The sequence below is a fragment of the Salmo trutta genome, chromosome 38 (genome assembly GCF_901001165.1).
Source record: "Salmo trutta chromosome 38, fSalTru1.1, whole genome shotgun sequence".
Classification (NCBI taxonomy): domain Eukaryota; kingdom Metazoa; phylum Chordata; class Actinopteri; order Salmoniformes; family Salmonidae; genus Salmo; species Salmo trutta.
The window spans coordinates 71,807-95,448 of NC_042994.1; the positions used below are offsets into that span (position 1 = coordinate 71,807).

The 23,642-nt window shown below is 43.7% G+C and overlaps 1 protein-coding gene across 1 annotated transcript in view; it reads right to left on the reverse strand.

Moving 5' to 3' along the window:
* Nucleotides 1–11,128, reverse strand: part of LOC115178714 (sialoadhesin-like) — a 51,327-nt gene extending 40,199 nt beyond the window's left edge. The window contains exons 1-5 of the mRNA XM_029740003.1: nt 11,030–11,128; nt 9,088–9,131; nt 8,274–8,351; nt 7,662–8,009; nt 7,295–7,513 (exon numbers count right to left, since the gene is read on the reverse strand). Of these exons, the coding sequence (XP_029595863.1) occupies nt 7,295–7,513; nt 7,662–8,009; nt 8,274–8,328 (622 nt within the window). The 5' untranslated portion in view covers nt 8,329–8,351; nt 9,088–9,131; nt 11,030–11,128. The remainder of the gene's footprint in view (nt 1–7,294; nt 7,514–7,661; nt 8,010–8,273; nt 8,352–9,087; nt 9,132–11,029) is intronic.
* Between the last annotated feature and the right edge of the window lie 12,514 nt (nt 11,129–23,642).

Here is a 23,642-nt window from a genome sequence, read left to right on the forward strand (position 1 = left end):
CCTGGGAAACTATGACCCCATTCAAAGTTGTATGTTTTAAAAGTGAAGCGATACTCAGCTGAGTCCTCCTCTCTCAGATCTGAGATTCTCAGGGTGAAGGGACCTTTGTATGTTCCACTCTCTCTTCCAGCGTACTCCACACGACCTGCATACCCTGGGTCTCTGGTTAGGTCCTCAGGTGTCAACTTATTTGTCCAACTAGCACTCCGTTTAGGACTAAACCAAAGTGATGATGTGACTGTATCATAACCAACATAAGTACAGGATATGTCCACTGTTGACCCCTTCAAGACACAGATTCTCCTCTTGGTGTAAGTCACTCTGCTGCAGTCCTGACCCTGAACACCTGAAACACAGTGACATAACAAGAGGTCAACTGGATTGTATTCTCAGTTATTTCTAGAAATGCTAACAGTTCTAATATTACATAGTGAAACCAACACAGTTAAATAGTTACAGTTGTACAATTATGTATTAGGGACAGATTGAAATTTACTGGGGGAGAGTTGTCAAACAATTTATTTTGCTTTGAGGTGGGTTGTGTGTTTTTTTTGGTGTGCACAGGAGAGGGTAGTGCAATTTTTCCCTGGTTTACATTGACTCTTCTATTCGTATTTTCCCTGTAAGCAATGGCTTGAATTACTTTTGATATTATCCTAATAAAGTTTATAACCATTTGTGAAGGTCTGGTGTTTTGTGGCTGTTATTAAGTTTCAGCTACTGAATGCAGTGCACCCCGGCGCTCCTACTGACTCCGACAAATGAACTTGAGGTGAGTAAGACTGTTTCTGGCCTACCAGATTTACTCCTATAATCTAACAATAAAATGCTTATCTTTTTACAATTTGTTATAGGCTGTTTCTAAGGATATGTGAATGTTGCTCATTAGGCCAACATCCATAAAATGTCCGGTAAATTGAAATCTTCCTTGTCATGTTGTCTGGCACCCAGCAGACTCGGACCAGCTCCACAACACTGTCTCTATGCATGGAGCCACCATTGGAAGACATGAGGAGCTACTCCAGAACCTTATGGAAGGACTCCATACACTGGCGGGAAGCCATGACCAGGGTTGCAAAACATTACTGAGCAACTCCGTGGACTATCTATCAAGCAGCATGCCACAACGGAGACCTCCCGGACGCACAGTAATCCCCCTCCAAGTGGTGATTTTGTACAGCCTACCCCGGCTTCCCGAGAATCCGCTTACTTCCTCCGGAGCGCTATGCTGGGGATCCTGGAACCTGCCGGGCGTTTCTTTCCCAGTGCTCTCTCATCTTTGAGCTGCAGCCGTCTTCGTTCCCTTCGGATTGTTTGAAAATAGCGTATCTGATAACGCTAATGTCTGGAAGGGTGCTCACCTGACTAACGGCGGTTTGGGAGCAACAATCCGTAATTTGCCTTCGTCTGGAGGATTTCATTGCAGAGGTGAGGAAGGTGTTTGATTCTCCAGTTTCCGGGAGAGAGGCGGCCGAAAGCTACTTCGATTACGTCAAGACCCCCGCAGTGTGGCAGACTACACAGTAGACTTTCGCACATTGGCCACCGAGAGTGCCTGAAACCCAGAGTCTCTGTTCAATACCTTTCTTCATGTCTTATCGGAGGAGGTTAAAGACGAGCTCTCAGCTCGGGAGTTACCCCTAGACCTCGACTCCCTCATAGCTTTAACCATAAGGATCAATGGGTGCCTACGGGAATGCAGGAGGGAGAGGTAGTCTGTTCTCGGCTCCACTCGTTCATCCACGGCTGCTCATTCATCCACGGCTGCCCGACGCCTACATTACATTTACATTTAACTCATTTAGCAGACGCTCTTATCCAGAGCGACTTACAAATTGGTGCATTCACCTTATGATATCCAGTGGAACAACCACTTTACAATAGTACATCTATATCTTTTTGTTTGGGGGGGGGGGGGTAGGGGGGGGGGGTTAGAAGGATTACTTTATCCTATCCTATCCCAGGTATTCCTTAAAGAGGTGGGGTTTCAGGTGTCTCCGGAAGGTGGTGATTGACTCCGCTGTCCTGGCATCGTGAGGGAGCTTGTTCCACCATAGGGGTGCCAGAGCAGCGAACAGTTTTGACTGGGCTGAGCGGGAACTGTGCTTCCTCACAGTTAGGGGGGCCAGCAGGCCAGAGGTGGATGAATGCGATGCCCTTGTTTGGGTGTAGGGCCTGATCAGAGCCTGAAGGTACGGAGGTGCCGATCCCCTCACAGCTCCGTAGGCAAGCACCATGGTCTTGTAGCGGATGCGAGCTTCAACTGGAAGCCAGTGGAGAGAGCGGAGGAGCGGGGTGACGTGAGAGAACTTGGGAAGGTTGAACACCAGACGGGCTGCGGCGTTCTGGATGAGTTGTAGGGGTTAGATGGTACAGGCAGGGAGCCCAGCCAACAGCGAGTTGCAGTAATCCAGACGGGAGATGACAAGTGCCTGGATTAGGATATACGCCGCTTCCTGTGTGAGGCAGGGTCGTACTCTGCGAATGTTGTAGAGTTTATGCAGGCTTAACTCCAACAGTTGCCTGCATTGTGGTGCTACAGGGCATTACAAATCCAACTGTCAAGTAAAGACCAGACTCATTGGTTAGGTACGAGTACAATGGTGGGCCATGCTGTGAGGGTTTCGGCTCCTTTTAGTCGTATCCCTTTCCATGTTATCCTGCTGTGGGTTGACCGGTCTAAATCTCTCCTGGTGCTCATTGACTCTGGGGCTGACAAAAAGGCTTCTCAAGAGTTTTTACCCCCAAGCCATAAGACTCCAGAACAGGTAACCAAATGTTTACCCGGACTATTTGCATTGTGTCCCACCACCCGCCAACCCCTCTTTTTACGCTACTGCTAATCTCTGTTCATCATTTATGCATAGTCACTTTAACCATACCTACATGTACATACTACCTCAATAAGCCTGACTAACCGGTGTCTGTATATAGCCTTGCTACTCTTATTTTCAAATGTATTTTTACTGTTGTTTTATTTCTTTACTTACCTACACAAACACACACACACACACACACACACACACACACACCACACACACACACACACACACACACACACACACACACACACACATACACACACACACACGCACACACCTTTTTTTCACACTATTGGTTAGAGTCTGTAAGTAAGCATTTCACTGTAAGGTCTACACCTGTTGTATTCTTTGATTTGATTTGATGAGCGCTTCATGGACGCTACTCTGGTATATGAGCTGGGTATCTCCACACAACTCCTCTCCGTTCCCTACTTAGCCAGTGCAATGGACGGACGCTCCATTGGCAGGGTCACTCACTGTACGGTTCCTATTAATAACCTGTGTGTGTTGGGCAATCACAGTGAGTCCGTAAGGTTTCTTCTTATTGAATCTCCCCATGTTCCTATTGTTTTGGGATTTTTATGGCTCCAGAGGCACAACTGGACCACTGCTTCTATCCTAGTCTGGAGCACGTTCTGACACTCACATTGCCTTAAGGCGGAACAGCTTGCCCCGGGAGGTCCTCCTGTGGGCTCTGGTAAAGACTCAGATTTCTCCGCCATTCCAGTGGGTACCAGGACCTCCTGGAGGTTTTCAGGAAGGCTCGTGCCCCTTCCCTTCCTCCTACGATTGCGGTATTGACCTTCTCCCGAGCACCACACCACCTCATAGGGGGCTATATTCCCTGTCTGGCCCTGAGACCAAGGCCATGGAGGAGTACATTGAGGACTCTCTGGCTGCTGTGAGAATCCGTCCTTCTGCCTCCCCTGCTGGCGCAGGGTTCATCTTTGTGTAAAAGAAGGACAAGACCCTGCGTCCATGTATTGACTACCATGGACTCAATGACATCACAGTTAAGAATCATTACCCTCTACCACTCCTGTCCTCGGCTTTTGAACATCGTCCCACGTAGCCCATAGAAGTTAATCAGCTTCTTCATTTGCCACACATGTCAGGTGGATGGAGAACAGACACCTGGACAGCTGATGAAACGGAGGAGTATTTCTGTCTAAAATAAAGCCCTTTTGTTAGGAAAACCTCAGTCTGATTGGCTGGATCTGGCTCCCCAGTGGGTGGGCCTATGCCCTCCAAAGCCCACTCATGGCTGCGATCCTGCCCAGACTTTAGAGTGTTTTCTATCCAAATGTACTAATAATATGCATATCCTAGCTTCTGAGTTTGAGTAGGAGGCAGTTTAATACGGGCACGTATTTCATCCGAAAGTGACAATACTGCCCCCTATCCATAAAAAGGTTAATTAAACAGCACGATCATTATACAGCTGCACCTTGTTCTAAGGACAATTAAAGGCCACTCTAAAATGTGCATTTTTGTAACACAACACAATGCCACAGATGTCTCAAGTTTTGAAGGAGCGTGCAATTGGAATGCTGATTGCAGGAACGTCCACCAGAGCTGTAGCCAGAAAATGTAATTTAAATTTCTCTGCCAATGTCGTTTAAGAGAATTTGGCAGTACGTCCAACCGGCCTCGGAACTACAGAACACTTGTAACCACGCCAGCCCAGGACCTCCACATCCGGCTTCGTCACATGCGGCATCATCTGAGAACAGACACCTGGACAGCTGATGAAAGGGAGGAGTATTTCTGTCTAAAATAAAGCCCTTTTGTTAGGAAAACCTCAGTCTGATTGGCTGGATCTGGCTCCCCAGTGGTTGGGGCTATGCCCTCCAAAGCCCACCCATGGCTGCGATCCTGCCCAGTCATGTGAAATTCATAGATTAGGGCCTAATGAATTTATTTCAATTGACTGATTTCCTTATTTGAACCCTAACTCAGTAAAATGGATGAAATTGTTGCACATTGTATTTATATTTTTGTTCAGTATAATTGTATATGTATTTATGTAAAACATAGGGACCACAATGGAAATACATCCCTGACTTACTTGTGCAATCCTGTTCACTTAAAAAAATATTGTGTATATGCGTATTTTTTTTAACTGACAAATGAAATCAATCAGTAAATCAATCCAAACCTTGCAGCAGCCATTGATGAATGGAAAGAGACATTTGTTACAAAACACCAAAAAGTTTAATGACATTCAGAGATTGTCAAGCCAAGCCTTCAATAATGGGTAAGACTACAAGGTAGGGAGGGATGTATTCTCTGTTTGTCCAGATTTACATTGTCTATTTATTGTGGTGTTGAAAACGCAAACCATGACATTGATGTGCCCGAAGTTGGAATGCTTTGTTTATTGGTTGTGCGATGCATTGGCACAGAAACCTGTTGGTGGAAAATTTGTTGCATATATTTTGTATATGATCGTAGTGTAATGGAACAGGCAGGCAGGGCGAGCTTGTTTGTGATGGTCGCGAACACTCAAACTTCTGACCCGTAGCCCTGCGTGGCATCGTCCATGCCACAAAAGCATGCTGAAGTGACTAGGTCGGTATTCACGTGTATTAATGCAGGGCCGCTACAGTTCTTTTTATTTGTGGCAGTAAACATCATTTTGAGTTAATTCTATGAGGGGGAGGGTGTTCAATTTATTTTACAGTACAAGGGGATGGTCATGTGAAAATATTTTAAACTTTGGAGACCAGTCCTGTCCCGTGCCCAAGTACATTTCGATCTGTCCCTTAATAAATAAACACTCACAAACTGCAGGAGAGTGGATATCCTCATGGCCTTTTACAGCACAGGAGTAGCTGTCTTCATAGTTACTGGAGGCTGAGTATTTGTACTGGGGGGAGGTGCTCTCATCTAGATGTTGTCCGTTCTTGTACCAGATGTAGGTGGGGTTGTCAGTCAGAGTACAGGTGGTGATACAGGTCAGTGTCTTATCCTGATGTCCACCAGTCACCTTCACCTGAAAACCTGAATGAAAGGAGAGCAAAAAAAGAGTACATGGTTCAGAATTGGTGTTAATTATTAACGTTGTGAGTCTTCAAAACTTTATAATGTGCTATGCAGTGTTACCTGTGACAGTCAGAGTTGTTCCAGGGAAGCTGTACCCCCATCTTGCCTCATTAGTTGTAAATCTGAACTTGTACTCAGTTGAGTCACTCTCTCTCAGGTCTGTGATTCTCAGGATGGAGTCCTTGTCTGTTTGTCGATGGTATTCCACACGACTTGTATACTCTGAGTCCTGGCTAGGTCTTTAGTTACACCAGACTCCCATTTGTTGAACCAGATACTTCTGTGACGTTATGCCAACTGGGATGTGTGTAAAAGCATGATATGTCCACTGTTGACCCTTTCAAAGCACAGATCTCTGATGGGTGTAAGTCACATTCATACAACTCTCACCCCGAACACCTGAAACAAATGTTAATTCCTGATCAATTCCTGAAACGATAATTAGACTAAGTGTATTAGATGTATTAGACAGTTTCATTTTTGAATAATATATATTTTTTGACATACATGTACTGTACATACATCTATAAAACTGTTTATCATTCCAATGTATATTGTTAAGAATATTGATAGAGAAAGTAATACCATTCTTATTGGTTCTAAATGATACTACATAAAATACTAGTTTCATTCATACTCACACACTGCAGGAGAGTGGTGATCCGCATGGCCTTTTACAGCACAGGAGTAACTGTCTGAATAATAACTATTGACAGAGTACTGCTGGGAAGTGGGCTCATCTAGACGTTGTCCGTTCTTGTACCAGATGTAGGTGGGGTTGTCAGTCAGAGTACAGGTGGTGCTACAGGTCAGTGTCTTCTGTCCCTCTGCAGCAGGAGTCACCTTCACCTGCAGACCTGAAACAATATGTATAAAACCACATACACCTCTGTGTAAACAGGATGGTTCATGTATTTTCTCCTGTAATTCAATATGATATACAGTTGTATCATACAGTGTAGTATTACCTGTGACAGACATAGTTGTTCCTGGGAAACTATGACCCCATTCAAAGTTGTATGTTTTAAAAGTGAAGCGATACTCAGCTGAGTCCTCCTCTCTCAGATCTGTGATTCTCAGGGTGAAGGGACCTTTATATGTTCCAGTGTACTTCACACGACCTGTATACCCTGGGTCTCTGGTTAGGTCTTAAGGGGTCGACTTATCACTTCTAAACCAGAATGTTGATATGGTGGAATAATAACCAACATAAGTACAGGATATGTCCACTGTTGACCCCTTCAGGACACAGATTCTCCTCTTGGTGTAAGTAACTCTGTTGCAGCTCTGACCCTGAACACCTGAAACACAGTGACATAACAAGAGATCAACTAGATTATATTCTCAGTTCTTCCTAGAAATGCTAAAAGTTCCCAAATGACAAAGTGAAACCAACACACAGTATAATGTATTAAATTCACACTCACACACTGCAGGAGAGTGGAGCTCCTCATGGCCTTTTACAGCACAGGAATAACCATCAATGTAGATACTGGAGACTGGGTCTTTGTACTGGGGGGAGGTGCTCTCATCTAGATGTTGTCCGTTTTTGTACCAGATGTAGGTGGGGTTGTCAGTCAGAGTACAGGTGGTGATACAGGTCAGTATCTTATCCTGATGTCCACCAGTCACCTTCACCTGAAGACCTGGAGAAAAAACAATATCACTGTAAATCCCTTTATCACTGACTTATCACTCTAACACAATGATGGAAGAAATCCTATCTTACATACACACCACAACAATTGTCCAGAACTAATTGTAACTGAACATAATAGCAGGTTTTTACTGTACCTGTGACAGACAGAGTGACTCCAGGACTTCCAGTATATGTCCCTCCTTCCTGATCTGTTAATAATCTGAACCAGTACGTAGATGAGTCTCTCTCTCTCAGGTCTGTGATTCTCAGGGTACAGTCTTTCTCCTTATCCCCATGATACTCCACATGACCTGCATATTCTGGGTCCTGAACTGGATCTTCAGGTTCTACACCAGTCCCCCATTCAGTGAACCAGAAGGTTGATGTGACTTTATGACCTCTGGGATATCTGAAAGAGCAGGACAGATCCACTGTTGACCCCTTCAAGGCACAGATACTCTGAGTGGTGTAAGTCACACTCCAGCCATACTTCCCCAGTACAACTGAAACACAGTCACACAACACAACATTTATTAAATGGAAATTTAGCAAAAATGGCTCTCACTAACAGTAAAGTTGGTCCACATTTTGTTGCCATAGTTGCTGAGTTGAGTGTGAATGGAAACCACAGATAAGCATCTCTCAATGAGGAGTGAAAGACAACTATAAAAAGTGAAGTAGATACGCCAAACAGAACAACAGAATAACATTATGACTCTTAACCTTTTAGACACGTTTGTAAATTGAAAACAGTTATGAGACCATACCTGCCACAGACCAGAGAAAGACCACCAACACACTTCCTGCTGTTCTCAAGGCCATTGTTGCATCTCCCACCCTGCAGTCTTAGAAACATAAACAACAACTCACTCTATAGCAGGTGAATAACTCCATACTCATCATCATCATTATCAACAACAACAGTCACTTATTGAACAGATCTCTAGAACTGTAAACACATATTTCTACATTGATTGTTCTGAAGCTGTTTTATTCTCAGAACCCCAAATATAGGAGGATAAATGTTCAATCCTCTATGGTCCATCAAGCTGTACAGCAGCCTAAAGACTGAACACCAAGGTCCAATGATATCTCCTATCCCCAAGCTGTGAGGCTAAACAGCAAGTGACTCACACACACACACACACACACACACACACACACACACACACACACACACACACACACACACACACACACACACACACACACACACACACACACACACACACACACTGCATCTGTAGTGAAGGCCCATAAGGCCCATGGAGTCTGTATCAAAGTCTAGAGAGCTGGTTGTTATGGATGTAGAAACGTTAAAACACACATCCTACACAGTATAGATGTCAACACTACTCCCTATCAGTCTGGTCCTGAAGGGCCCTCAGATAAATCCACTGTGTCATTCACACACACCCACACCGGGGGAGACACTTTATGAATACTGGCCCTGATGTAACAACCAAAACACAGCTCAAAACATAACAACAAGTAAAGGATACATTACCCTCAAGTATATGACTTATGACTAAAAACAAATAACCCAAAACTATACTTCAAGATATTGTCAAGAGTACTTACAGAGTGAAGTGAAGGGGAGAGGTCTTGTACAGTGAGTCAAGTGACTGGTAGTGAGTGAAAACAAGAAGTAAGTGTTGAAACATTATAAAAGCAGTCAGAACACAAGTAGCTAATGCAGAACTGTCCTTCATGTTTAATTAAGACATTAACATGCACGACGACCAGACCAGCACGTCAGAAAAGCGCTGTTACTGTATTTTAACAGAAATTGTGAAAAAGACGAGTCAATTATTTTATTTAAAAAATGTGTCCATTTCCAATGTGATCTTTATACAACATACAGAACCATGTAAACAATGTGTTGACTGTACTATTGTCAGAGCTATCCTTGATAGCAGGAAAGGGGTAGAGTCAAGTGCAGAAGACTGAGGTCCGTTTGAACAGATGTTTAATAATCACCGATAAATAAAGTCGCCACAAGGCAGGGTGCGCAGAACACAAGACAGGAGGACAGCTCCAAAATTAAAACACACGAGGCACAGCCCAGCAACCCTAATGCCTAATCCAAAAATTACGCGGCGTAGCTGAAGCAGCGCAAAATGCCGACTACCACACAGAACATCACATGTAATAATCCCGCACAAATTCCCAAACAAAAAAGACAAACAGGTGCGGACCTAGACAGACAAAACCAAAAGACACAGAAACGTAGATCGGTGGCAGCTAGTAGGACGGCGACGACGACCGCCGAGCACCGCCCGACCGGGGAGGGGCGCCACCTTCTGTGGACGCTGTGACAACTATTTTAACGTTAACAATGTATTGTGTTGCCTTGCCATTCTGAGTTCTGTATATACAGGTCAAAGTTCCATGATGTCATCCAATTAGAACCCATTTAATTTATACACCCATGACCGTCACTCCTCATCAGCAGCATCAGTGGTACTGAAGGTTCCAGTGTTCTAGACTAGAGGTTTACCTACTGGCATCTCAACATTACTGCAGCCCTCCAGTCTCATGATGTCCTCATTCATTTGGGAAGTAATGGGAATAAAATGAATGTTGTTGCTGTCATTCCAGCCATTATAATGAGTCCATCCTCCAATATATCCACTCACCAGTCTCCTCTGGTGTACAGTACTGCTAGTAGTTTTATCTAGCAGAGACATCAATGAACATCACCACAGCCTGCTGTATAGACTGTGTCGTCTATTGTAGTCTGCTGTCCATAAATAATACCACTTAGAAGACTCAACTACCCAAAGCAATTTATAGCCGTGTGCATATATTTTACATATGGCTGGTCCTGGGAATCAAACCCATTATGATGTAGGTGCCATGATCTACCATCTGAGTTACAAAGGACCATATTCTGTATAGTCTAATGTGCATCTATAGATTTCTAATATGATTCAGGAGGCCTGTGAGAGGACAGACAGGAAAGTAGAACAGGGAAGTGAAACTGAGTGTGTGCATCTAAACCAACGAAATCACAACCCACCATCACTGTGTCTCATGTTAATACTACTCCTAAACACAACCCACCATCACTGTGTCTCATGTTAATACTACTCCTAAACACAACCCACCATCACTGTGTCTCATGTTAATACTACTCCTAAACACAAGCCCACCATCACTGTGTCTCAGTGTTAATACTACTCCTAAATACAACCCACCATCACTGTGTCTCATGTTAATACTACTCCTAAACACAACCCACCATCACTGTGTCTCATGTTAATACTACTCCTAAACACAACCCACGATCACTGTGTCTCATGTTAATACTACTCCTAAACACAACCCACCATCACTGTGTCTCATGTTAATACTACTCCTAAACACAACCCACCATCACTGTGTCTCATGTTAATACTACTCCTAAACACAACCCACCATCACTGTGTCTCATGTTAATACTACTCCTAAACACAACAATCTACTATAATCTACCACTGTCTGAGTTTACGCTTTTTAAGATATTGTCAAGCTTACTTACAGAGTGAAGGGGAGAAAGGTCTTGTAATGAACTATCTGTCAGTCTGAGGAAACAGACACTGACTGTGAGGTATGAGGTCTGTGGTTGACATAACTTTGAAGTCGTGAAAGACCATAGAGTTGGATAAAAGGCACACTAGTTACAAAGGCTGTTTAAGCATGGGCATAACGTTGTATGCATCCTTCCAGTTTGTTTATCGACTGTCATTAAAATCATGGAGGTTGAAGAAGAAGAAATTGACTACTTTAAAATAGAGAGAGCCCTCAGTTGCGCTGCCGATATTGTAACAGAAGCCATCATGAAAAGATGCAAATCTGTGCCCTCTATCCAACTCTATGTCAGTGACCAAGATGCTCATTCAGAGATGGCTTCCTTCCTCATTCAAACAGGCTGTGTTCAAGAGCATCAAAACTGTGACATGTGATGGGTAAATTCTGACTGACTGACTGATCTACAAATCACCTTGCATGATAAATAACTACTTCAGATTATTTGTAGATCAGTCAGTCTTGACTCGCCTTTAAAGTCGGCTGCAATGTCAAACGCGGCCACATTTACATGCTTGACAGCCAATGATGTCATACAATATTATAATAACTGTGTAATACATTTAAAATCTTTCTTTTTTTATGACAGGCTAACCTGCAATATCAAACTTCTTATGGATGGTGGCAGTATTGAGTAGCTTGGATGACTGACGTGCCCAGAGTAAACTGCCTGCTACTCACCCCCAGAAACTAGGATCTGTGAATGGTTTGTCCTCTGACAAATCAACTGTAAATTTCGGTGTTCCTCAAGGTTCCGTTTTAGGACCACTATTGTTTTCACTATATATTTTACCTCTTGGGGATGTCATTCGAAAACACAATGTTAAATTTCACTGCTATGCGGATGACACACAGCTGTACATTTCAATGAAACATGGTGAAGCCCCAAAATTGCCCTCGCTAGAAGCCTGTGTCTCAGACATAAGGAAGTGGATGGCTGCAAACTTTCTACTCTTAAACTCGGACAAAACAGAGATGCTTGTTCTAGGTCCAAAGAAACAAAGAGATCTTCTGTTGAATCTGACAATTAATCTGGATGGTTGTACAGTCGTCTCAAATAAAACTGTGAAGGACCTCGGTGTTTCTCTGGACCCTGATCTCTCTTTTGAAGAACATATCAAGACTGTTTCAAGGAAGGCTTTTTTCCATCTACGTAACATTGCAAAAATCAGAAACTTTCTGTCCAAAAATGATGCAGAAAAACGAATCCATGCCTTTGTTACTTCTAGGTTGGACTACTGCAATGCTCTACTTTCCGGCTACACGGATAAAGCACTAAATAAACTTCAGTTTGTGCTAAATACGGCTGCTAGAATCCTGACTACAACCAAAAAATGTGATCATATTACTCCAGTGCTAGCCTCCCTACACTGGCTTCCTGTTAAGGCAAGGGCTGATTTCAAGGTTTTACTGCTAACCTACAAAGCATTACATGGGCTTGCTCCTACCTATCTTTCCGATTTGGTCCTGCCGTACATGCCTACACGTACGCTATGGTCACAAGACGCGGGCCTCCTAATTGTTCCTAGAATTTCTAAGCAAACAGCTGGAGGCAGGGCTTTCTCCTATAGAGCTCCATTTTTATGGAATAGTCTGCCTACTCATGTGAGAGACGCAGACTCAGTCTCACCTTTAAGTCTTTACTGAAGACTTATCTCTTCAGTAGGTCCTATGATTAAGTGTAGTCTGGCCCAGGGGTGTGAAGGTGAACGGAAAGGCTGGAGCAACGAACCGCCCTTGCTGTCTCTGCCTGGCCGGTTTCCCCTCTTTCCACTGCGATTCTCTGCCTCTACCCCTATTACGGGGGCTGAGTCACTGGCTTACTGGTGTTCTTCCATGCTGTCCCTGGGAGGGGTGCGTCACCTGAGTAGGTTGAGTCACTGACGTGGTCTTCCTGTCTGGGTTGGCGCCCCCCCTTGGGCTGTGCCATGGCGGAGATCTTTGTGGGCTATACTCGGCCTTGTCCCGGGATGGTATGTTGGTGGTTGGAGATATCCCTCCAGTGGTGTGGAGGCTGTGCTTTGGCAAAGTGGGTGGGGTTATATCCTACCTGTTTGGCCCTGTCCGGGGGTTTCATCGGATGGGGCCACAGTGTCTCCTGACCCCTCCTGTCTCAGCTTCCAGTATTTATGCTGCAGTAGTTTATGTGTCGGGGGGCTAGGGTCAGTCTGTCACATCTGGAGTATTTCTCTTGTCTTTTCCGGTGTCCTGTGTGAATTTAAATATGCTCTCTCTAATTCTATCTTTCTCTTTCTTTCTTTCTTTCTCTCTCTCGGAGGACCTGAACCCTATGCCTCAGGACTACCTGGCTTGATGGCTCCTTGCTGTCCCCAGTTCACCTGGCCGTGCTGCTGCTCCAGTTCCAAGTGTTCTGCCTGCAGCTATAGAACCCTGACCTGTTCACCGGACATGCTCCTGTCCCAGACCTGCTGTTTTCAACTCTCTAGAGACTGCAGGAGTGGTAGAGATACTCTCAAAGATCGACTATGAAAAAGCCAACTGACACTTACTCTTGTGTTACTGACTTGTTGCACCCTCGACAACTACTATGATTATTATTATTTGACAATGCTGGTCATTAATGCACATTTGAACATCTAGGCCATGTACTGTTATAATCTCCACCCGGCACAGCCAGAAGAGGACTGGTCACCCCGCATAGCCTGGTTGCTCTCTAGGTTTCTTCCTATATTATTAGTAGATTTGGATAGAAAACACTCTGAAGTTTCTAAAACTGTTTGAATTGATGTCTGTTGAGATATAACAGAAACTCATAAGGCAGGCAAAAACCTGAGAAAAAATGCAAACAGGAAGTGGTCTGTAGGAATTCAATTAATTCCCTATTAAAACTACAGTGTCTGTGGGGTCATTGTTCACTTCCTAAGGCTTCCACTAGATGTCAACATTCTTTAGAACCTTGTTGAGGCTTCTACTGTAAAGTGATGATGAATAAGAGCTACTGAAGTCAGAACCACTGCCAGCAGGGCATGAGCCTCAGACATGCCTTTCACATGAGAGGTACCTCAATTCCATTGCATTTCTGAAGACAAAGGATTTCTCCGGTTGAAACTTTATTGCGGATTTGCGATAAAAACATCCTAAAGATTGATTCTATACATCGTTTGACATGTTTCTACGAACTGTAATGGAAATTTTTAGTTTTCGTCTGACATGCGCGTCCTGAATTTGGATTTGTGAACTGAAGGCGCGAACAAAAAGGAGGTATTTGGACATAAAGGATGGACTTTATCGAACAAAACAATCATTTTTTGTGGACCTGGGATTCTTGGGAGTGCATTCTGATGAAGATCATCAAAGGTAAGTGAATCTTTATAATGCTATTTCTGACTATTGAGTGACTCCAACATGGCGGATATATTGTATGGCATGTTTTTGTGTCTGAGCACCGTAATCAGATTATTGCTTTTTCGATTAAGCTTTTTTGAAATCTGTCACAGCGGTTGCATTAAGGAGAAGTTTATCTAAAGTTCCATGTATAACACTTGTATTTTCATGAACATTTATGATGAGTATTTCTGTAAATTGGTGTGGCTCTCTGCAAAATCACCGGATGTTTTTGGAGGCAAAAGATTACTGAACATAACGCGCCAATGTAAACTGAGATTTTTGGATATAAATATGAACTTTATCAAACAAAACATACATGTATTGTGTAACATGAAGTCCTATGAGTGTCATCTGATGAAGATCATCGAAGGTTAGTGATTAATTTTCCCTCTATTTCTGCTCTTTGTGACTCCTCTGTCATGACGTTGGCCTGTGGGTAAGGTTTATGACCCCCCCATAAATACCTTTCTCCCTTCCCCTCTCTTTCTGACCCTACTGAAGGACTGCTGTCCTGAAGGACTGCTGTCCTGTTAAATATAGAGTCTGGGAACATCAAACAAATGGGGAAATGAACCATATTTTGGTAATAAAACCAGTTGGAAATATGCTTTGGAACGTAATGAGTATGGATGTCAGTTCGGTTGTCATCTGAGACATTATGACTGATGACAGGAGGACATAAACTGTACCTGGGAAAGTATACACCCTCTAGTTATCAGAGTCACATGGAATTGTTATGCAATTGAAATGTTTGATATTGAAATTGTTTGTTAGGAGATTAAATGTAATTTTAGCTTCCAAATGAGAGAATTGGGTTTTCATAAGGAAAGTGCCCTGCTTGATCAGTGGCCCACCCCTGTGAAGAGACAGGGGTTATAAACGATGAAACACATCCTTCCCCCTCTCCACTATATAAGCCTTTGACGAAAGATAACAACATGTTCCAGTACGTGAGGTCTGCAGCCTCTACGTTAGAAGGACACACGTCAAGTACAGAACTAACCTCGGCGTGAGCTTTGGTGGCGAATGGTATGAACTTATGAGCTTATTCACTACAGAAGTGATACTTCCTAGCCATTGAGTTAGCAGCGGCCGCTGTAGACGTGGGCTAGGAAAGGACGGACGACGGATCCAGTCTAACAACGAACAGACGAAGATACCACCACGTATCCAATGTACCACCAGAGACATTCTTCCGAGGACAGGAAGATCTGTTGGCCAACCCGGCCAGCATCTACGACCAATATACCAAAGCACAGCTCAGAGTAAATATTTATTGCATTTTCCTTTTCCAAATGGGCGGTAATTTAGAATGCATAATTTATAATTTATAATTATTTACGATAGCATAGCTGCTGTTTCTTTGTTCCTAAGTCTTCCCGCTCTTTCATTCAAGCCCAACACCCGATAATATTCCGACCGGGAAAGCGTGTTTAGGTTCAAAGAGAGAGAAAATAAAAACATGGGGTCGACTCGTGCATGCGCCTCCGTCCCATTGTCCTCTGATAGAGCACTTACCAAAATCGCTAATGTTTTTCAGCCAGTGGCTGGAATTACATCATTCAGCTTTTTCCCGCCTTCTGAGAGCCTATGGGAGTCGTAGGAAGTGTCACATTACAGCAAAGATCCTCAGTTTTCATTAAAGAGAGCCAAGAAGAACAAGAACTTGTCAGACAGGTCACTTCCTGTAAGGAATCTTCTCAGGTTTTTGCCTGCCATATGAGTTCTGTTATACTCACAGACACCATTCAAACAGTTTTAGAAACTTTAGGGTGTTTTCTATCCAAAGCCAATAATTATATGCATATTCTATTTATTCTGTTTTTGGGCAGTAGTAATAACCAGATTAAATCGGGTATGTTTTTTATCCGGCCGTGCAAATACTGCCCCCTACCCCCAACAGGTTAAACCCAATTTTGTATTGCTGATTCAACTTGTTAGCCAGGGTTCGTGAAGATAGCCAAGAATTTACAACTTTCATTATGAGACTGAAAATAAGATAAGGGTTAATATTGACTGCTATCGATGTAAAAGATTACTAAGTATTTTAAGAGTTTATTCGGAAGATAACGGCTCTATAAACGTTCTTCCGTGGTGCCCCGACTTTCTAGTTAATTACATTTACATGATTAGCTTAATCAGGTAATATTAATTACAGAGAAAGAATTTGATAGGTTAGCATGTCATATCACTTAATCCGGCATAGCCAAAGACACGACATTCAGAGCCCCCATGAGAGGAATCTAAAATAGGATGACGCTTTCATTTTGATTAAGCCTATATAAAATTGAAAAGCAGATTACACAATATACCAAGTTTATTATATACATTATGGGAATTGTAGACCGGAGTTATTGGTGCGTGTGTGCTCTGGAGAATCGCCTCCGTGTTGTGCTCTGACGTAGTCAGTGGGTAGCATAAGCTATACAGTTCTGTATGAGGGCTGATAAAGCTGAGAAATAGAGCGTTTGGCCAAACGCAGTGCTATTTCTGCCTCGCGCGTTTCAGACGCGTGTTGGCTTGGTCATTATTAATTTCTCGAGCGAGGACAAAGAGCCAGCCGATTGAAATTTAGGAGAGATTAGCTTGACCAGCGATAAGTATCTCTCTGTCTCTCTCGCGTTTCGATGCGAGTAGACCACGGTGCATTACGTTGTTTGCCGCGAGTTCCGGTTAAAACATCGTCAAATATCGCCGAAAAGGGTTTGAACATAATACGTTATAAGTAAAACCTTTCCCTTGCCAAGGGAATCCTATGTTGTACATTTTTCAGGCATAAAGTAGCATTAGCTTGCTCGAGATGCTAAGCTAACAAAAGGGAAAACAGCCATTTTGTTTTGTGCCACATTGTAAATCCTCCGCCTTGCTGAACGGAAGTCCCGCCCTGGGTACTATCCTTCAAGAAGAATTAGTCAGGTGACACTCAAGTCGTTACTCGTGATATCCAGACGGATATCGATGTCTTATTCAATTGAACTAATAAGTGAAATTGCCAGATTTACATTCTCAAGTGGATCTTTTAAATAATATCCAAATTGATGAGTTTTCTAAATGAGACATTGTAAACTTTTTTCCACATTAACCTAGATGAATAAACCTCTCAGGTTAATTAAAGTTTAAATCCCAAATTTGCCTATACAGGTTTAATTTATCATTAAAATTGATCAATCAGTAAGATTTGGTTTTTGCAAAACCCATTCAGTAATCCAGTACTGACAGAGGTCCCGCCCCCACGGGAATCCCATGTGGCTTCGGCCCAAGGAAGAAGTGTACCATAGTGGGGAGTGTTCCCAACATTTGATCCACTGTTTACACTCATGATATGCAATCAATGGAGATTGTATGGATTATCGTCTCATTCAGTTTAATAAGTTAAATTGTTGAACATACCTTAATGTTCTTCCAATCAAATGAGACACTTAAACTTTGCATATTGACCTGGATGAAGCAACCTCTCAGGTTATTTCAAGTTTAATACCCAGATAGCCTACCCATGTAGGATTAATCATTGGCATTGATTCATTAATTCAATTTGCTTTTGCAAATTCATTCACGTCCAACTTCCACATTACTGGTACAGTACTGATTGTTCGTCAACATCTATAAATAGATTAAACTTGTCCTTGCAGCTTCCAATGAATTCCAAACCCAAACATTGAAAAAAATAAAATAGGAACATTTTTCCTCTACATTTTTCTAATAATGTGCAAGCTACCAAAGGAGGTGGTCACCACTCCTCTGCTAATTAGTGAACCTCCACCCATAAAAGGATTGATCTCTGACGTCAGCAGGGATACCAACCCTAATTGTGCCATTAGTGAAAAAACAGCCCGAAATTGCGAACGCTCTCCAAAATCAACCATCAAACACAGGCTTCGTGACGGTTCTCTCCACTTTAGCACTTATGTATCGCCATCAAAGGTTGGCATCGGTCCAATACCACAGTGCACAGCTGAAGCACGTGCAAGACATGGCTAACATGAGGGCACAGGTGGAGAGAACTGAGCAACTATTGACAAAAGCAGGAAATGAAAACATTCTGCTAGTCGAGGAACTGTGTTTGAAATCGGAACAATTAAAAGTAAATGCAAATACTTATGATGATGAACGAGCACAAACTCTCCAACAAAATCATCGTCTGCAGGAACAACTCGATTTAGCCAAAACTAAATGCGATGTAGTCCATGCCAAACTAGATAAATATGTTGAGTTATCTACAAACAGGAGCGTGCAATTTGATAACATGCAGGCAGTTTTGTTGAACGTTACTCAAGGTAAAAATGTTCTACTCCAAATTCTGCAGACCAAAGACGATCAGTTGATGAACACAATGACTAAGTTGGATGACAAATCAGCAGAACTTATTGAAGTTGCTGACCAAATGAATGATGAGAGAACTCAGGTGATGAGGATGGAAATATTGATTTCTAAGCAAGCAAAGGAAATCTCATCACTGAATCTCTCGCTCCGTACTCAAGACCTCTATCTGCAAACCATGACAGATAAGTTTGAGACCGAAAGGAGCAGAGGTGACACTCACGTGTCCAAAATCGGTACTCTAAGTGCTCAAGTGGACTCTGCAATGCAGCAGAAGACCACCCTTAGGTACCATCTGGAGGAAGTCCAGAATGGTCACGCTCTACAGCATGACTACCCATCCAAGCAACCGGAGTCCGGTACTCAAAGGAGTGAAGCCGATAGGTTTCAGACATTGCCTCCATCATGTGTCCCTCAGTCTTCTCCTCTTGGCCATTCGGCACTGAGCAATATGGAGCCTCTTGGACAACAAAGCCAAAGCTTGGCTTCTCCTCTTGGCCTGTCGGCCCCAATTTCTCCTCAGGATGAAGCCAACCCTCTCCGCCCGCTTGGCGCGGAATACCTTGACAAACTCGTTAAGAATTTCCCCACCTTTGACCCCGTTCCAGGTCAGCCAAACGATACTGAGACGTTCCTAGCTGACATAGAGGACCCGTTGGGTGGCTACCCGAACGCTACGGGTTCTGACAGGGTTTACCTGTTGAAGCGAATGTCGAATAGACACCTGACAAGGTTCATTCGTCTACAACAGCAACACGTGCTAAATGACTACGCTAAACTTGCCACAGCTTTGAAATTAGAATTCAGTGGTTCTGCGACTCGCAAACACGATAGCTCACTGGCTAACACGGTCAAACAAGCTCGGAACGAACACCCACAAGCTTTCTATCATAGGCTTCGTTCAGCTTACTTTGGCCTACTCACAGAAACAGGAATGGAAGAGCTGTTACCATTCAAACAAATGTTTCTGTCGAACATGTATCCCACCTCCATTACCTACTTGGGCCCTGCAGCCCACGTTGGCTTGCCTATCTTACAACTCAGAGAGCTTGCAAGCACAGCTTTTGAGGCATCAAAAGCTCGCAACTCTGAGAGCCCTGCCCACTCGGTTTTGAAGTTTGACCAGGAGCACTCACTCCAGTTAGAGGGTGCATTATCAGGTATTGGAGCGTTGAGAGATGACGCACAACAACAGTTTCTACAACGAAACCATGATTCCAATAACCGCCGCGGTCGAAATAACTGTAAAGTACGTCGCCTTCAAAACGACTACCGCTACAATCGACCTGTTCACTACGTTCCTGCACCCAACCCACACAAAGTGTCAGAGCACAAGGGTAACAAAGGGTTGAAGGACGATCAAAACGTAGACCAATGTTCTCCAGAAGTCCCACTACGGAAAGAACTAAAGCGAGAACAATTTGAGAAAAGGGTAAAAGATAAGTCACAAGGACTAGACGGGGAATTACCGGACACCAGGTCCGCAGAAATTAACACCCATAGCAAGGACGTTAAAGTTCAAATTTCTCCCGCTCTCATTCAAGACCCTATCCATGGCCCGCTTGATCAAGAAACAAGCCCCCAGGCTTTGTCTATAGACTCTGATACAAAAGTTGCGAAGAAAAAGGTCAAACGCTTCGTTAAAGCCAAGCCCACTCAAAATCGGAAAAGTCAATCTGCTTCCACCTTGAACAGAAATGGCACATCACGTCGTTGCGAACGACCACTCCACTTTGTGGGGAATATGTCCACTAACCACGAATCTAAATGGCCATACCTGGAAACAGTCCTGGAGGACTGCTTAACTTGTCATGCGCTAATTGATTCGGGTGCTACAATATCACTCATCTCTCAAACATTGTTTGATGATCTCAAAAGGGCTTTGAAGCCAACTAAACGTTGGTTAAAAGTGGAACGATGCGACACTACTCTTCGAGGGGTCACTCAGACTACCTCGCCTCTCACGTTGAGAGTCATGCTGAAACTACACTTCAAAGACGTATCGCTCGTTCACCCGGTGTATGTTACCAGCCTCGAAACTGTACCCTTGCTACTTGGAGTAGACTTGATGGATCGGTTAATCCCATTGATGGATTGGAAAACCAACCAGGTATGGTCACAGGCCACGGTGCCTTCTCCACTAACCACCCTGTCTTCCCCTAACGCTAGCTGCAACGCAGTCATTCACGAGGGATATCTGTCGAAAGCACCCCCTGGGAAAAAGACGTTTAGAAACCTCTTGGTGCAGAATCCGATCCAAGGAGATATTACGATATCTCGACACATTCAATCAGCCAATCTGATTGACCATTCTTTTCATGATTTCGAGCCAGCTGTCTCTGTGAATGAGCAACTTCCCTCCTCCTTGCAGTCGTGCAATACGGTAGTTGAGATGAACTTCTCTTGCCCTTCGTACACTTCCGCAAGCACTGCGGCCGTCTCAGCAAGAAAAACATTGATGCGCAGCGTATACTCTGCTTCCGATGATACACCTTCTGCTTTGTTGGGGACTGTCACCCCTTACAATGACACTAATGGCGTCAGTCCAGCAACTGACCCGATGACTCCCACTGGTGAAACACTTTGTGATATCACAGACCGATATCCTCGTCTCAGTTTGCAGGTACTGAAGAGGTTGCCACCCGCGGACGTGGTGGTGACTGACAGACCTCGACAGCCACTGAGGGTGTTGAAGCACAAACACCAGGAGATTTGGTTGAAAGGTTACAGCCATTCTCATAATAACGCGGCCACATAATAACGCGGCTGTCACGGTTGTCGTCGGTGATGGAGGACCAAAACGCAGCAGGTACGTGCAGGCTCATCTTGATGTTTATTTATTTTCAAAATGAACGTACAAAAATAACAAAACACGAACGATCAACAAAAACAGTCTGGTAAGGCACAAGGCGAAACACAGAACAATCACCCACAAATAACAAACACAAACACACCCTAATATATGGGACTCTCAATCAAAGGCAGATAGACAACACCTGCCTTCAACTGAGAGTCCCAACCCCAATTAACCAAACATAGAAACAGACATACTAGACTAAACATAGAATACCTGAAAACCAAACAGTGCCCAAAAACCCCGGAATACTTAAACCAAATGCCCCTTCAACAAAACACACCACCCCGAACCACATAAAACGAATACCCTCTGCCACGTCCTGACCAAACTACAATACTAATTAACCCTTATACTGGCCAGGACGTGACAGCAGCCAACTCGTACATAGGGTCCGACCTTTTCGTTTGCGCCTCGGACACCAACACCACCTGCTGGTGGGGGGGTCCCGAGACACAAAGGGGGGGAATAGTAGCCCAGACCCATGATGAGCCTCATCGAGGCCGGTGGGGGGTCGAGACTACGGACAACACCGTACGAGGCCGCCAGAGCATAAATCAAATCTAGTTGTAAACTCCCCTATGAGAACAGTGAGGAGCAGACAGGCCCCTAGACGGGGATTATCTTAGAACACATCTAAGATAGTACAGAGGTGTACCACACTGGTCGTAAAGGAAGTCCAGTGGACTTGTCCACCTCCAAAACAAATGGCAACAATAATCATTCCTTGCCATGTGTAGGTTCAACTACAACACAACTAGTAATATGCTCCAATCATGTGTTCCGGTAGATAATATTTAAGAATAAATCGGTAGGACAACTGGACCCCTTGAATACCAGTACCAATACCACAGTCAGTCCAGCAACACTCAGTAAGAGGATTAGTAACCTCACAAGTTAAATTACTATTGATAATAGCAACATAGGAGTCACTCAGAGTGCAACACGGGGAAGGGAATCTCCATTGCACTCTTCCAATGGTTAACACACGGCACTAATAAATAGAACCCTACGTTCAGGAGAAAAGTTATTAGAAGTCATGAACCATGATCACACCACGTACGACTGGTCTAATACTTAGACTACTTCCGTCGTGAGGTTAGCTCCTCCTTGGATAACATAGCTATGAAATAGACTTCATACCTACCGCCACTACAATAGTGGAAGACACAGTGACTTGTAGAAAAACTACTACAGACTCCCTTGACACCAATTCTGACTGACCTCCAGGCATTGACCTGAAAATTATCTGACTACGTCAGACTCATTCTGAACAAGTTGTAATCTGCCAGGATACTTGGTTTTCTTCCCTTGACATGCACGATTGTGTAAGCATAAACGCACATGCACAACGGAACATCCAATTAGGATTTATGCTAGGATCACTTAAGGGTCCAAGCAAAATACCAGCCTTAGTAAAGTTGAACATTTACTTCTAGGCCTTTGACTCTACAGCACTCACCAGTTTTCTAACCAGAAGTCCATAGGTCATCCCTGTAGACTGCCCAAAACTAGCGCCTTACAGCTGTAGACTTATCATATAGTTGTCAACTTAGGATAGTACCCTAAGCGTCACCCCACAAATTAGGAAAGCCCTAGATATGACATTAGACAATGCCATGATAGGGTCATTTTTCCAAGACCATGGACGTAGATAGAATACAGTCCAATTAGATGATTAAGGTGGCATAACTATATTTTGTTTTGTTTATGCTTTCATTCATTTTGTTTCATTTTCTTCGGCACATAGAAAGTGATAGAGCTATAAACAACTCCCCCATACAACCATCAGTTAGTGCCACAACGCCGCTCATTTGGGAGAAAATGTAATGATATATTTCATGAGTGTGTGTGCGTTGTTAACATCTGCCTAAGTTACTGCCCAGATATTCCAGTCTGGACGACCAGACGACGGTTCCGGAACGGCGATCCCAATCCGGACATCCGCTGCCGAGCCATGGAACGGACTTCTTCATTTGCAGAGACCCTACCCGGGTCGACCACCAGAGGGGGGACTGCAATAGCAACCACCAACTGGACATCTGCT